Below are 16068 nucleotides of genomic sequence, written 5' to 3' on the forward strand. Positions count from 1 at the left end.
ACTTTGTAGGGCGGCCTGGGCGGGGAGCTACACTACCCAAGAGTCACCGCGTCGGAAATGATGCAGTGGGAAGGTCAGAGGTGAACTTGGACCGGAAACACCAAGGATAGAAAAAGTGAGTGGTTTGTGGAGGGGGAGGGCACTGGGGGTAAAGACGGTGACGGCCCGGGACCGGGACCTCGTGGTCTCAGGGTTGTTGTGTTTAAATATCCAGCAAAACAGCACTAACGCACCCCCTCCCCCATTCTCCCCCATTCTCCTCCACCCTCCTCCACCCTCCTCCACCCCCTCCCCCCTCCCCCACCCCCTCCCCCATCCCCCTCCCCCACCCCCTCCCCCATCCCCTCCCCCATCCCCCTCCCCCACCCCCTCCCCCATCCTCCTCCACCCCCTCCCCCATCCTCCTCCACCCCCTCCCCCATCCTCCTCCACCCCCTCCCCCATCCTCCTCCACCCCCTCCCCCATCCTCCTCCACCCCCTCCCCCATCCTCCCCCCCTTCTCCCCCCCTCCATCCTCCCCCTCCCCTCATCCACCCCCAATCCTCCCCCTCCCCCCATCCTCCTCCCCCTCCCCCTCCCCCTCCCCCCTCTTTTCCCCCTCCCCCTCCCCCTCCCCCTCCCCCCTCTTTTCCCCCTCCCCCTCCCCCTCCCCCCTCTTTTCCCCCTCTTTTCCCCCTCCTCCCCCCCTCCATCCCCCCCTTCATCCTCCCCCTCCCCATCCTCCCCCTCCCCCCATCCTCCCCCTCCCCCCATCCTCCCCCTCCCCCTCTCTTTTCCCCCTCCTCCCCCCCCCTCCATCCCCCCCTCCCCCTCTCCCCCCCCCCCCTCCCCCCATCCTCCCCCTCCCCCTCCCCCTCCCCCCATCCTCCCTCTCCCCCTCTCTTTTCCCCCCTCCCCCCCCCCCCCCCCATCCCTTTGCCCAGAAACGCATCACCTGCTTTGACATTTAGTTCTTTTTCCTCTCCCCACACAGGGTTATTCAGTGGTCCCTCTGGTAGCAGAGACTCCCAAATCCTCAATTCTGTTTCTCTCAGACTGACCATGAGTGGGGCAGCGTTGGGAATCGATGTTGTGGTGGTGTTCTTCCTGGCTCTGCTGGTTCTGTATCGATATGCTGACTTCAGGAAGCAGCACAAGTTGGTGATTGTGGCCACAGTGTTAGCCTGGTATCTCTGCTTCCTCATTGTCATCATCCTACCTCTGGATGTCACCATGGTAACAGTACACTGTACTCTATTCACTGCACTGTGGCTATTGTGTATTGACTAATATTGTGTTTATCTTTTGTTGTATCATGGCCAAAACACCTGGCAACTGCAGGTAGACTAGCCACATGTTAGTGATTTGCCCACATGTGCAATCTGCACAAATCTATTGCATAGGCAGTCAGTACTTGAAGATGTTAAGTTGCTAAGACCAGACCAGATCAGATACATTCAAGGATGCTGAGGGAAGATTAGTGGAAATTGCAGAGATATAGGGCTGATATCTGAGCTGGGGAGCTGCAAATTCTTGCTCAAACAAAGGCAAGTATAGGCCAGTCTGTTTAGCCTTGATCATCATCTAGGATAAAATTAATAGTTGTGACTGGTCATCCATGTCAGTACCCCCATTTCTTCTTTCTCCTGTATCTTTTGATCCCTTTTAGTTCTAAGAGCTATATCCAATTCTTGCATGAAAACATTGCATTGTGGCCTCAACCCACATCCTGTGGCAGAGAATTTCACCAGCTCCCCACTCTCTGGATAAAGACATTGGTCCTCATATCTGTCCTAAATGGCTGACCCCATATCATTCGACTTTGGCATTGTTTCTGGACTCTCCTGTGATCACGAAAATCCTTCCAGCGTTTACTCTGTCCAGTCCAGTTAGAATTTTATGGCGGATAAAGTGGTTAGGATAGCATTTGGGATACTTGACTTTAATCATCGAGGCACAGAGTTTAAAAGTAATGAGGTTTTGCTGGAAACGAATTAAATGTTGGCGAGGTCACAGCTAGAGTATCGCACACAGTGCTGGAATGCACATTTACAGGTGGGATGTGATACACTGTGGAGGGTGCAGAGGAGATTGATCAGGATGCTTGTCTGGACTGCAGATTTGCAAAGATGAAGAGAGGTTAGACACACTGGAATTGTTACCTTTGGAGCAGAGGAGACTGTGGAGTTCAAGATATATAAAATTGAGGGGTATAGATAAGGTCAGGGCATACATTTATGGAGTCATACAGCATGGAAACAGACCCTGTGGTTCAAATAGTTCACGCTGACTAGATATCCCATCTGACCTAGCCCCATTTTCCAGCACTTGATCCCTATCCCTCTAAACCTTCCCCATTCGTGTACCCATTCAGATGCCTTTTAAAATGTTGTCATTGTACCAGCCTCCACCATTTCCTCTGACAGCTCATTTCATACACTCACTACCCTCTGCGTGAAAAAATTGTCCCTCCGGTCCTTTTCTATACTTTTCCCCTCTCTCCTTAAATCTATACCCCTAAGTTTTGGACTCCTTTACCCTGGGAAAAAGACCTTAGCTATTCACCCTATCTATGCTCCTCATGATTTTATAATTCTCTATAACATCACCCTCATGTTTTTATAATTCTCTATAACATCACCCCTCAGCCTCTGACGCTCCAGGGAAAACAGCCCCAGCCCATTCAACCTCTCCCTATAGCTCAAACCCTCCAGTCCCAGCAATGTCCTTGTAAAAGTTCTCTCAAGTTTAACAACAACATCTTTTCTCTAGAAGAGTGACCAGAATTGTATGCAGTATTCTAAATGTGGCCTCACCAATGACCTGTACAGTGCAACATGGCATTCCAGCTTATATGCTCAATGGTCTGACCAATGAAGGCAAATTTACCCAATGCCTCCTTACCACCCTGTCCACCTGTGATGCCACTTTCAAGGAACTATGTATCTGCACCCCTAGTTTTTTTTGGTTCAGCAACATTCCCCAGGATCTTACCATTAAGTGTATAAGTACTTCCCTAATTTGACTTTCCAAAATGCAGCATCTCTCATTTATCTAAATTAAATTCCATCTAATCAAGATCCTGCCGTACTCTGAGATAATCTTCTTCACTATCCGTGACACCACCTATTTTGGTGTCAGCTGCAAACTTCCTAACCATGCCTCCTATACTTGCATCCAAATCATTTTATATAAATGACAAAAAAGCAGTAGACCCATCACCAATCCTTGTGACACCCCACTGGTCACAGGCCTCCAATCTGAAAGGCAACCCTCTGCCTCCTTTTAAAATAAGTTCTAGGAGGTTTAGAAGAGCAGAGGCAAAGTGTTTTCGTCCAGAGGGTGCTGGGACTCTGGACCTCTCTGCCTGTGAGGGTTGGAGAGATAGCAACCCTCACCACATCGAAGAAGGGTTTCACTGAAAACGTTCAATGTCAAGGCATACCAGGCCAGAGCCAAGAACTGGAAATGAATAATTAGGCTTTAGTTTGAAGCAGACTTGATGGTTGGAAGGTTCTTTTTCTGTGCTGTTGAGCTCTATAACTCTAAGATTGTCATATGGGCCAGACTTGATGGGCTGAATAGTATACTTGACCTATTTTTCTTTCCTGTCTGTTTTGGGAGTATTTCGACTGAGTGAAGTTTATTGATACTTTTGGTTTCAGACCATTTACAGACAGTGTGAAGTCGATAGCTTCAGGATATCACCCAGCAGCGCTCCAAACTCCAGCAAGTTATTCACAGCCAACAAGACCAACTCCTCCCACAGGTAAGATATCCTGTAGCCATCCCACCCAAAACTAATTCACCCTCTCTCCCCTGCCACTGACCCTTCCCCTCCTTTCCTCTGCCCCATTCCCACTCTGCTCTACCCACCATGGATGCCTGTCCCAGGTGCTGTCCACTCTCCCATCGTGTGCATTACCCACCTCTCTGGCCAATGCTGCCATTACTGACCTTCACACCTGAGGTTCTCATTCTCTTCTTCCCAGTGTGCCCGATATCCCAGTGCTGCAGCAATGTTTCAAGCCTTGGAGTTACATCCCGGATGGAATTCTGCCTGTTTTCTGGAGAGTTGTCTACTGGACATCACAGTTTTTGACCTGGTAAATGACTTGGGAAGTCTGCATTGAATCCATCATTTATCTCCCATCCCTAGTTGCCTTGGAGATGTTGTGGTCTGTTCCTGAGCTCCTGTGGTCAGAATGTTGGTGAAGTAGAGCTTCTTGTTTATTGACTGAATAGTTATAAAACTCTCATCATTCCCAGCGTTACCTGTGGCTCACTTATATTTACACAACTAGTCAATCAATTAACCTCAGTCAGCAACTTAACCCTGGATAAACAGGCACCATCTCTGGACAGGTGTCCCGGTTTGAGTCCCGCCTGATCAAGGTAGATGTCGTAACATGTCTGAACAAGTGATTGCAACAAATGTCCCTATTGACGTGTGCTGTAGGTAGACCCACAATCACATTAGGGAGGGAATTCCAGGATTTTGACCCATTGACAGTGGAGGAACAACAATATATTTCCAAGTCAGGATGGTGAGGGGTTTGGGGGGGAGCTTGCAGGAGGTGGTGTTCCCATGTATCTGCTGTCCTTGTCCTTCTAGATGGAAGTGGTTGTGGGTTTGGAAGGTTATGTCTGAGGGTTTTTGGTGAATTTCTACAATGCATCTTGTAGATGGTACACACTGCTGCTACTGAGCGTCGGTGGTGGAGGGAGGGGGACGTTTGTGGATGTGATGCTGATCAAGTGAGCTGCTATGTCCTGGAGGAGCTTAGCTAGGAGAGCAGAAAGCTTTGGAGTGCAGGTTTAATCGTGAGGTCACTGTTCATTGCTGGCAACAGCCATTGAACAGACTAGGACACACATCGTCAACGTGTTCACATCCTTTCACTCATCCTCCCTTTACTGTGTCTGACCATGTGGGCTGTCCCAGGGGAGGTTGGCATCTCACTACAGCCCTCTCCAGATCAGTTAGGGATGGGGAGCAAATGTTGGCCTTGGCAGAAATATTTGTAAGCCAGCATCAAGCTGGCATGTAACAGTATTTTCCTGAGCAGTATTTTCCCGAGTTGTTTGACTCTTTGGTTCTGTTACAGGATCTTACTGCCTTTTATGCAGTCCTACGCTCGTTCAGGTGACTTCTCCATTACGGGAAAGATTAAGACTGCACTGTTTGAAAATGCCATCTACTACGGCACTTACCTGCTGATTTTCGGAGCTCTCCTCATCTACGTGGCTGTCCATCCTGGGCTGAGGCTCGACTGGTGAGTTACCCTCGCCTTCAGAGTGGGGTTGGAACAAGGTTTTAGGCCCGTCGCGAGGGAGAGAGTACTTGAGGGGGGGGAGCTGAAGGGGAAGGAGTGTTAAATTCTGGCCTGACCAGAGATTACAGGGTGGGTAAATGGAGGATGGAGAAGGGCTTTTTATAAACTTATTCATAAATTTGGGTGTCACTGACTGGGCCAGTATTTATTGCCCATCCCTAATTACCCCTTAAGAAGGTGGGGCTGAGCTGTCTTCTTGAACCGCTGCAGTCCATGTAGCTGTAGGCAGACCGACAACACCCTAGGAGGGAATTCCAGGATTCTGACCCAGGAAGGAACTGCAATATCTTTCCAGGAGTCTGAGGATGTTGAAGATGCCAATGCATTTGGTGAAAGGCTTCAGTGGGTTTCAGAATCCACAGTGTGGCAGGTGGGGGTGGGGGTGGGTTTGAAACCACAGTGTGGTGGAGGAAGGAGTTTGAAACTGTGAAAGGGTTTGAGTAGCAATGGCAGGCCTCAAAGAATATAATTCGTGACTCGTGGCAAAGATTTACCCCACCGAGAGAAAAGGATTCTCTGAAGGGGATCAACCCACTAAAAGGATAGTAATAAAATGAAAGAAGAATATAGACTGTGACAAAGATTTAGTATAAACCAGAGGATTGTGAAAGCTTTAAATATGACAATGTGACAGTAACATAATAAAGATCAATAAAATAAACTTTGAGAGTAAACTTACAAGTAATATCAAAATAGAAGCAAGAATTTATTTAAAGAAAGAAAGAAGCCATGGCCTAGTGGTAGTAATCCAGACAACCAAGGAATGTTCATGTTCTAAGTTTGCTCGCTGAGCTGGCAGGTTTGTTCTCAGACGTTTCGTCACCATACTAGGTAACGTCATCACCGGAGGTGAGCGTCCGGTGAAGAACTGGTGTTCTGTCCCACTTTCTATTTGTGTGTCTTGGTCTCTGAAGGTGGGTGATATAGGTTCTGGTTCTTTTTCTCAAAGGGTGGTAAATGGGATCCGAATCAATGTGTTTATTGATGGAGTTCCAGTTTGAAAGGCTTCTAGGAATTCCTGTGCGTGTCTCTGTTTAGCCTGTCCCAGGATGGATGAATGGTTCCTGCATGAATGCCAAAAGAATTGAATGAATGTGTTGTCCCAATCAAAGTGGTGTCCTCATTTGTGTGTGAGGATACTAGTGAGAGTGGCTCATGTTGTTCAGTGGCTACTTGCTGTTCATGTATCCTGGTGGCTAGTTTCCTGCCTGTCTGTCCGATGTAGTGTCTGTTACAGTCCTTGCAGGGTATTTTGTAAATGACGTTCGATTTGTTGGTTATTGGTCCTTTTAGGTTCATCAGTAACTGTTTCAGTCTGTTGGTAAGTTTGTGGGGTTGGAGTAGTCTGGTAGTCATCTCTGAGATGTCTTTGTAAGGCAGTGTGGCTAGAGTTTCTGGGTGTGTTGTGTCTGCTTGTTTGGGTTTGTTGTTCAGGAATCAGTGGAATGTGTTTATTGGGTACCCGTTCTTCTTGAATATGCTGTATAGGTATTTTTCTTCTGCTTGCAGTTCTGGGGTGCTGCAGCGTTATGTTGTGGCTCGTTGCAACAAAGTCCTGATGCAGCTCCGTTTCTGGGTGTTGGGATGATCGTTTCTGTAGTTAAGTATCTGTTCTGAGTTTGTTGCATTCCTTAGACCGTGGTCTGCAGTTCTCCATTAACTGTTCGTTCCACTGAGATGTCACATGCCTCTCATCATCTTGTACCTTTCTATCAAGTCACCTCTCATCCTTCTTTGTTCCAATGATAAAAGCCCTCATTCCCTCAACATTTCTCCATAAGACACCCCCTCCAGTCCAGGGAGCATCCTGGTAAATCTCCTCTGCACTCTCTCTCAAGCTTCCACATCCTTCCTTTAATAAGGTGACCAGAACTGAACACAATATTCCAAGTGAGGTCTAACCAGGGTTCTATAGAGATGCAGCAGAACCTCGTGGCTCTTAAACTCTATTGCCCTGCTAATGAGAAACAACACACCATATGCCATTTTAACGGCCCTATCAACCTGGGTGGCAGCTTTGAGGGATCTATGGATGTGGACTCTAAGATCCCTCTGTTCTCCATACTGCCAAGAAACCTTTAGCCCTGTATTCTGCATTCAAATTTGACCTTCCAAAATGAATCACTTCACACTTTTCCAGGTTGAACTCCATCTGCCACTTCTCAGCCCATTCTGCATCCTGTCAATGTCCCATTGCAACCTACAACAGCCCTCCACACTATCCACACTCCTCCAATCTTCGTGTTATCAGCAAACTTACCCACCCTTCCACTTGCTCATCCAATATACAAAAGTCACAAAGAGCAGAGGTCCCAGAACTGATCCCTGTGGAACACCACTGGTCTCTGAGCTCCAGGCTGAATACTTTCCATTTACTACCATCCTCTGTCTTCTATGGGCCAGCCAATTCTGTATCTAGACAGCCAATCTTCTCTGTATCCCATGCCGCCTTACTTTCTGAATGAGTCTATCATGGGGAACCTTATCAAACGCCTCACTAAAATCCATGTACACCACATCCACTGCTCTATCATCTTTAATGTGTTTTGTCACATTCTCAAAGGATTCAATAAGGCCTGTGAGGCCTGACCTGTCCCTCTCAAAGCCATGCTGACGATCTCTGATCAAGCTACGTCTTTCTAAATAAACATAAACTTTGTCCATCAGCATCCTCTCCAATAATTTGCCCACCACCAATGTTAGACTGACTGGTCTGTAATTCCCAGGGTTATCCCTGTTACCTTGAACGAGGGAATAACATTTGCCACTGTCCAATCATCTTGAAACACTCCAGTGGACAGTGAGGACGCAAAAATCATCACCAAAGGTGCAGCAATCTCTTCCCTCACTTCCTGTAGTAACCTTGGGTATATCCTGTCTGACTCAGGGGATTTATCTATCCTCATGTTTTTCAAAATTTCCAGCACATCCTCTTCCTTTAACATCAAACTGTTCGAGTGTATCAGTCTGTTTCATGCTGTCCTCACAAATGACAAGGTCCCTCTCAGTAGTTCAAAGAATTCCGGAACACTGAATATTAGTGTAACACCAGAGTTCTCAGGAAGGCTCCCTCAACCCGAAACGTTAACTCCAATTTCTCTGCACAGATGCTGCCAGACGTGCTGAGCTTTTCCAACAAGTTTTTTTCTATTGATGTAACACCTTCATTTAAAAATTGCAAGAGGCAAAAAACTCAGTAACTTGAAGCCAGGTTAGCTGAGCACTTGTTATTGGGAGTGTTAGAGTCTAGTACATAAAGAACAGGAGTAGGAATTGGCCACTCAGCCTGTGGCTGCTTGTTCTACCCCTGGCCTCAATTCCTGTTTAGTGCCAGTTCCCTCAACTCGGGGTATTTCAAAATCTATCTTTTCCCTAAATACTTTCAAATGCTGTTTCCCGTTTGCAAAACCATATTGAATCTATTTGGTTCTGCTAAGCTTTTCTAAATGTCCTGCTATTTCTCCCTTAACAATGTACTTTTACACTTCCCCAGTCAGGAGAAAGTGAGCACTGCAAATGCTGGAGGTCAGAGTCGAGAGAGTGGTGCTGGAAAAGCACAGCAGGTCAGGCAGCATCTGAGAAGCAGGAGAGTCGATGTTTGGGGCATAAGCCGTTCGTCAGGAATGACAAATGTTAGAGCAGAATAAGATAGGCTATCACCCACCCTTCCTCAATAGGGGCATCACAGTTCCGGTTTTCCAATTCACTGGGACCCTCCTGGAATCCAGGTAGTTTCGGGATAGTTTGATCCATGCCTCCACTATCTCTGCAGCTGCTTCTTTTATAACCTTCAAATGCAGGTCACTGGATCCTGCCTAAAGGCATAATCCTGCAGATTCAGAAAATCTGAAATAAGCACAGAGAATGCTGGAGAAACTCTGGTCTGGCAGCATCTGTGGAGAGAAAGCAGAGTTACTGTTTTGGGTAAAGTGACCCTTCTTCAGAACTGATTGTAGATGGGAAAAGGTTGGTGTAGGGGAGGAGTAAACAATAGGTGGTGATGGAGCACATAGAGAGAAGAAAAAAGAAAAGGTTACAGATCATGACGTGGAGGTGCTGGTCTGTGATTGGGGTGGACAATGTCACAAGTCACACGACACCAAGTTATAGTCCATCAGGTTTATTTGAGATTATGAGCTTGCAGAGCTCCATCATGTGAAGTGAAGGAGCAGCACTCTGAAAGCTCGTGATTTCACATAAACTGGAGTGTCAGGTGACTACTGACTTGGTTAAACGTCAGCCCAGCAAAATGAATAGCTGCTAATTGGGACCATTAGTGGCTAACAATGTATTGTTGGAAAGTGTGGCATTGGAAAAGCACAGCATCCGAGGAGCAGGAGAATCAATGTTTCGGGCATAAGCCCTTCATCAGGAGGGTTATGGTTGCAGCCCATGTGATAGCAAGGCCTGGTGTGTGGAGGTTGAGGTAAGGACATGGGAGAATGTGCTCAGGTTCCAAAATGATTGAACAGAATATTTTGTCCGAAAGGCTTTAGGGTCCCAAGTGGAAAATGAGGTGCGGTTCTTGCGTTGGGCTTTGCTGGAGCACTGCAGCAAGCCTGAGACAGAGACGTTGGCCAGGGAACACAGAGCAGTGTGTTGAACTGGAGGCTCTGGGTTATTCTTACGGGCAGAATGTAGGTGCTCTGCAAAGTGGTCTCCCAGTCTATGCTTCATTTCTCCAGTAGAGAAGACCACATTGTGAGCAGTGAATACTGTAGACTGGACTGTGTGAAGTTCAGGTAAATTGCTGCTTCACCTGAAGGTGTGTTTAGGCTCTTGGATGGTGATGAAGGAGAAAGTAAATGTGCAGGTTTGACAGCTTCTGCAGTTATAGGGGAAGGTGTAGTAGGGATTGTGGGGCGGTGTTGAGTGGAGGAGGAATGGTCCAGGGTGTCCCAGAGGGAACGGGCCCTGCGGAAGGTTGACAAGGGAGAGCAGAGGAATATGTTCCTTGAAAGTGGAGTTCCAGGTAGACGGTGGTGAAGAAGGCGTTTGGCACACCTGCCTTCATTGGTTAGTGCACTGAGTGTGGGGTGTTGGAAGGTCATGTCGTGGATGTACAGGGCATTGGTGAGGCCACTTCTTGGGTACTGTGTTCAGTTCTGGCCTCCCTGCTTTAGGAAGGGAGTTGTTAACTTGATGTGCAGAAAAGATTTATGAGGATGCTGTTGGGTTGGAAGGTTTGAATAGACTGGCTTTTTTTCCCCTGGAGTGTCAGAGGCTGAGAGGTGACTTTAGAGGTTTATAAAATCATGAGGGGCATGGATAGGGTAAATAGACAAGGTCTTTTTTTTTCCCAGGGTTGGCGAATCCGTAGGTTTAAGATAAGAGGGGAAAGATTTAAAAAGTACCTGAGGGGCAACCTTTTCAGGCTGTGTGTGGTGTGGTTATGGAATGAGCTGCGAGAGGAAGTGGTGGAGGCTGGTACAATTACAGCATTTAAAAGGCATCTGGATGGATATATGAATAGGAAGGGTTTAGAGGCATATGGGCCAATTGCTGGCAAATGGGTGCAGAGGTCAGATTGGGATGTCTGGTCAGTGTGGATGACTTCATAACATCACAGAATCCATAGAGTGTGGAAGTAGGCCATTCAGCCCATTGAGTCCACACCAACCCTCCAAAAAGCATCCCACCCAGACCCACCTCCCTGTATATGACACGGCTAATCAACCTTCCCTAACCACCCTAACCTTGCCTGCACATTTTTGGGCTGTGGAAAGAAAGTGAATTATCCTGAAGAAACCACGTGTAGACTCCACACAAACATCACCTGAGGGTGGAATTGAACCTGGGTCCCTGGTGCTATGAGACGGCAGTGCTAGACTCTGGTGTCTGGTGTGGAGGAAACAGCAGCTAATGATGGCCTTGCTTTGCTTCTCTGTCAATTTGGAACTGACTCATTTGAATCTGATTAATATCCCTCCCTACTCCCAGGGACAAGCTCCAAACCATTGGCATCACTGCTGCTAACACATGGGGGCTGTTTCTACTGGTGCTGCTGCTGGGGTATGGCCTGGTGGAAATCCCGCGCTCCTATTGGAATGCAGCCCAACGTGGTTACCTCCTCAACAAGACCCAGTTCAAAGTGGCGAAGTTGATGACCGAGAAAGCAGATGCTGATGAGACCCTCGAGGATGTGATGGAGGTGGGTCAGGGTGTAGGGAGAGGTATGGTGTGTAGAGCAGGGGAGGGTGGGTCAGGGGGTGTCTGTGGAGGGTGGGGGGACAGGTCTGGGGTCTATGCAGGTGGGGGGGGTGGGGATCTGTGCGGGTCAGGAGAGGGCAGGTCAGGGGCGGGGCTGGGGGCGGCAGTGTCTTGGGTTTGGGTGTGAGGCTAGGGTGTCATGGTGGGAGTTTGGGCTGGAGCGTGAAGGGGAGGTGGGGTGTATGGGGAGGGGAGTTTGATCGAGGTGTCATTGTCAGACTGAAAGAGGCTCTGGAATCTGTCATGTACTGTGCTGCTTGTCTCAATTTCAAACATTCCAGTCTGTAGCTTTGTAAGGGTTTAGCCTTGTGATTAGCTACAAAATTCATAAACACTGTGTATTGGGGATAATGTGGGATGGATGTCATTAGCAGGGAGCAGCAGGACTCGGTGCTACTGTCAAGCTGTTTCCAACCACCTCCAGTCGTTGAGTCTGACCTTCCGAGGTTTGCTGGTGAAATGGAGGAGGACAGGCAGGGGACATGTGAAAGTATAAATGTTGAACTGACTTCATCCTGGAATGATTCTGTGACCAGGTGCTATAGCATTCCACTGCTTATTGTCAAAATGATTTATTCCTTCATCACATGAATGTGTTTTTCCAGGAGGTCAGGAAGCTTAACGAAACAGTGAAATATAACCATCCCTTCAGAAAGTACATCGACACCATCCTCCGAAAGGTAAAGAAAGGGATACGAGTGGAGGGAACGACAATAAGAATGTCAGGAGCTGGGGATAAAGCAGAGGACAGGAGAATAAATGGAAACAAGGGATTGCTGAGGGAGGCTTGGGCAAGGGGAGGGGAAAGGAAAGGAGAGGAAAGGAGAGGGGAGATGCTGAGGGAAAGCAGAGGCCATGACAATGCGAATGGGACAGCAAGGGCTGGAGAGCATTTAACATGCTCCTGGGTCTCCTACCCACTTCATATATCCCTCAATTCACTGAGACCAAAACCAGTCTTGCATTCTATATGTTCGACAATGGAGACTCCACCAGCCTCTGGGCAGACAACCTCAAAGATTCACGGCCCTCGAGTGAAGACATTTCTGTACAGGGTTCATTTACAGGAGAAATTAGGAAACCTGAATTGAAGAAGGAGGTAGGAGTGCAGAACTCAGGAGAGGTTAGTAAAATCTCCAGCCCACTCACAAATAGGACAGTGTATGGAAGGGGTTAGCAATGATACTTCAAGCACACTCGACAAAGGAATGACCAAGAGAAAAGAGGCAGTTAATACAGGACTGTGAAGGTGTTATATCTGAATGCACACGGTATAAGGAATAAGATAAATGAGTTTGTGGTGCAGATTGAAATTAGCAGATGCAGTGGGCATCACAGAGACATGGCTGCTGGGGGATCAGGATTGGGAACTGAATATTCAAGGATATCCATCCTATCAAAAAGATGGGCAGAGGGGGTGGGGTTGCCTTTACTAGTAAGAAAAGAAATGAAGTTAAATCAATTGTGGTTAGCACTGCTGCCTCACAGCGCCAGAGACCCGGGTTCAATTCCTGCCTCAGGCAACTGTCTGTGTGGAGTTTGCACATTCTCCCCCGTGTCTGCGTGGGTTTCCTCCCACAACCACAAAGATATACAGGTCAGGTGAATTGGCCATGCTAAATTGCTCATAGTGTTAGGTGAAGGGGTAAATGTAGGGGAATGGGTCTGGGTGGGTTGCTCTTCGGAGGGTCGGTGTGGACTTGTTGGGCCAAAGGGCCTCTTTCCACACTAACTAATCTAATCTCAACAAAGTATGGTCAGACAGTGTAGAATCTGTGTGGGTAGGATTGCGGAACCACAAAGGTGAAAAACCATAGGTGGAGTTATGTACAGACCTCCAAACAGTCAGGAGCTGGGCACAAGATACACCAGGAGATAGAAAAGATGTATAGGAAAGGCAAAGTTACAGTCGTCATGAGGGATTTCAGTATGCAGGCAGACTGAGAAAATCAGGTTGGAAGGCGATTGCAAGGAAAAGAATTTGTGAAAAGTCCAGAAGATGGATTTTTAGAGCAGCTTGTGTTGGAGCCCACTAGGGGGCAGGCAATTCTGGATTTAGTGTTGTGCAGTGATACAGACTTCATCAGGTGAAGGAACCCTTAGGCAGTGATCATAATATGATTGAATTTACTGTGCTATTTGAGAGGGAGAAGATAGAATCAGATGTAATGGTATTGCAGCTGGATAAAGGCAACTGCAGAGGCATGAGGGAGGCACTTGGTAGAATTGACAGGGAGAGGAACCTAATGGGAAGGACAGGGGAAAAGCAACGGCAAAAATGCCTACTCTCTGCTTCCAGTTCATTTCCCAAACCTCTTTATGTGCCAATATATTAATCCTAGTTTTGTAAACTTTAATGTTGTTTACTAACCCTTTGTTTGGATATTTGGAAATTCGGGTAAAATCCACCTCCTCATTCCCCTCTGCCTGGTCTACATCTTCCCATCTGGGGCACTGATACTTGATTCTCACAACTCCTGGGGCAGCACTAAAGATTAATGATGTAACCAAATTGCTCAGTGATCCCAATTTTCTTGGCGCATGGACTCAGGTTAACAGAAAACACTGCAACTTCTGTACTTAAGCTACTATTTGTTACAACTTAGTCAATTCTAACCACAGACCAAACAACTCTACTAGTTGAAATTGTAGCCCCCTTATTAAATCCTTACATGGACAACAAACGTTGGTGTTGTGCATGGTGGGAAAGGGAAGCACTGGGCAAACACAGTTCAATGGCACCAGTCCCCAGGATTCAGTCAGGTGTTATTTGTGCTTCCTTAGATTGTCTTTGCTGTCCCTCTGTCATAAACTTACTCTGTTCACCTGCCCAGGTGCACATCAGAGACCTGTCATCAGGCTGATGAATCCTGCAGTAATCCTGACGGCTCTAACCAATCAGACTCATGTCTGACACTGACCAAAGCTGAAGACCTGCTTTCCTGGAGGATATTGGGGGAGGGGTGCCAAGAAGAGTCTAGAGAAGTTTTGTTTTGTGGGGGGATGGTTGGGGGTGTTTGTAGAGTGCAACTGACTACTCTGTTGTGTTTCAGTGTCCCACTGAGTACCAGGAGAGAATGGGCAGGAACATGGATGACTATGAAGACTTTGACCAGAACAGCAACAGCCTCCCAAGTGAGAAGAGTCTGGTCAGACTCCACAAACAAGTGAGCCTCAGCCAGGGGCAGTGGGATAATGTCAGGGTACTGGGTTAAGGGTCAGGACGGGGATTGAATCAAGGTGGGGATGCAGCGTTGGTGCTGAGTGTTCCGGACACTGTTCACCTGATCCCTGGGGTGTGGTATTTGCTGGTCACTGTGCAGTTTTTCAAGTTTGAGAGATTGCTGGAACCGAGTGGGATTCTCAGGGTTGAGCTGTTGTGTCGAGTTCCATCTCTATGATTGAGGGTATGAACTATTGTGCCTTGTTTGATCCTGGCACCTGTTCCTTTTTTGTCCAGGTGATCTACGTGGTTCAAAGGCAGCAGCGAACGCGAGTTCAGTGGAAGATGTTGTTGGAAGAAGCCTTTCACCTGGAGGATGTGGCCAAGAATGAAACCAGCAGCACTCACCAGTTTGTTCGTGGTTTCCAGAGCCAGGAGCCCAGGAGCTGGATCAACCGTTACCTATATACCCCTAGTGTAGGTGAGTAACCCATCAGAGCGCCCCCTCCCCAGATCCTCATACCCCTGGACTCGCGCACCCCCCCCCCGACAATCCAGCCCGGAATCACTTTCTGTGCCATGTGTTTCTCCTGCAGAGTGGTACTGGGAGTGCTTGCTGCGGAGTTGGTGTTATCGGATTCTGGCTGTGGTTCTCTCGCTCTTCTCAATAATCGTCGTCTGGTCCGAATGCACTTTTTTTAGCACCAAACCCGTCCTCTCGCTCTTTGCTATCTTCATCCAGGTGGCTGAGAAAACCTACAACTACCTCTACATTGAGGTGGGTGCCAGTGTGTGAGGGCATCGATAAGTATCAGGTGTAAGGGGGCAATGGTGTAATTGATGACTGATGTCACTGGGCTAGTGACCCAGACTCTACTCTAATGTTCTCTGGACTGGGATCAAATTCCACTGCAACTGACGTTGAAATATGAATTTAGTAAAAATCTAGGCTTAAAAAAAAATTGGCCCTAATGGCGGCCATGTGACCACTGCTGGTTGTTATAAAGTTCCTTAGGAAGGGAAATCTACTGTCCTCACCTGGTCTGTCCTCTGCTGTGGATCTGGATTCACACAAAGTGGGTGACTCTCAAGCCATTTAGTTGTGTCAATTGCTACAAAGTCTCAATAAAGAAATGAAACTGGACAGATCATCTGACATTGACCTATGCACTGAAAAAGTCAACCACAGAAACAGCCCTGTCAACTTTACAAAACCCTCCTCGTTAACCCGCGGTGGCTAATGCCAAAACTGGGAGAGCTGTTTCATAGACTAGTCAAGCAACAGCCTGACATTGTCTGTAAGGTAGGATTCCGTGAGTATGACTGTCCCAGAGACCCCATTACCATCCCTGGATATGTCCCGTCCCACCGGCAGGACA

The 16068-nt window shown here is 47.6% G+C and overlaps 1 protein-coding gene across 2 annotated transcripts in view; it reads left to right on the forward strand.

The window, feature by feature from the left end:
• Positions 1-16068, forward strand: part of lmbrd2b (LMBR1 domain containing 2b) — a 51405-nt gene continuing 35337 nt past the window's right edge. Inside the window, exons 1-10 of one of the 2 annotated variants that reach the window (XM_072592679.1) lie at positions 1-115; positions 975-1216; positions 3646-3749; positions 3973-4086; positions 5089-5256; positions 11257-11467; positions 12132-12206; positions 14580-14693; positions 14987-15170; positions 15286-15467. In XM_072592679.1, the coding sequence (XP_072448780.1) occupies positions 1043-1216; positions 3646-3749; positions 3973-4086; positions 5089-5256; positions 11257-11467; positions 12132-12206; positions 14580-14693; positions 14987-15170; positions 15286-15467 (1326 nt within the window). In that variant the 5' untranslated portion in view covers positions 1-115; positions 975-1042. Of the gene's footprint in view, positions 116-143; positions 193-974; positions 1217-3645; positions 3750-3972; positions 4087-5088; positions 5257-11256; positions 11468-12131; positions 12207-14579; positions 14694-14986; positions 15171-15285; positions 15468-16068 lie in introns of those variants that run through there. The other variant, XM_072592689.1, reaches the window with a different exon arrangement.

This window comes from Chiloscyllium punctatum, chromosome 2, assembly GCF_047496795.1.
Source record: "Chiloscyllium punctatum isolate Juve2018m chromosome 2, sChiPun1.3, whole genome shotgun sequence".
NCBI classification, from domain to species: domain Eukaryota; kingdom Metazoa; phylum Chordata; class Chondrichthyes; order Orectolobiformes; family Hemiscylliidae; genus Chiloscyllium; species Chiloscyllium punctatum.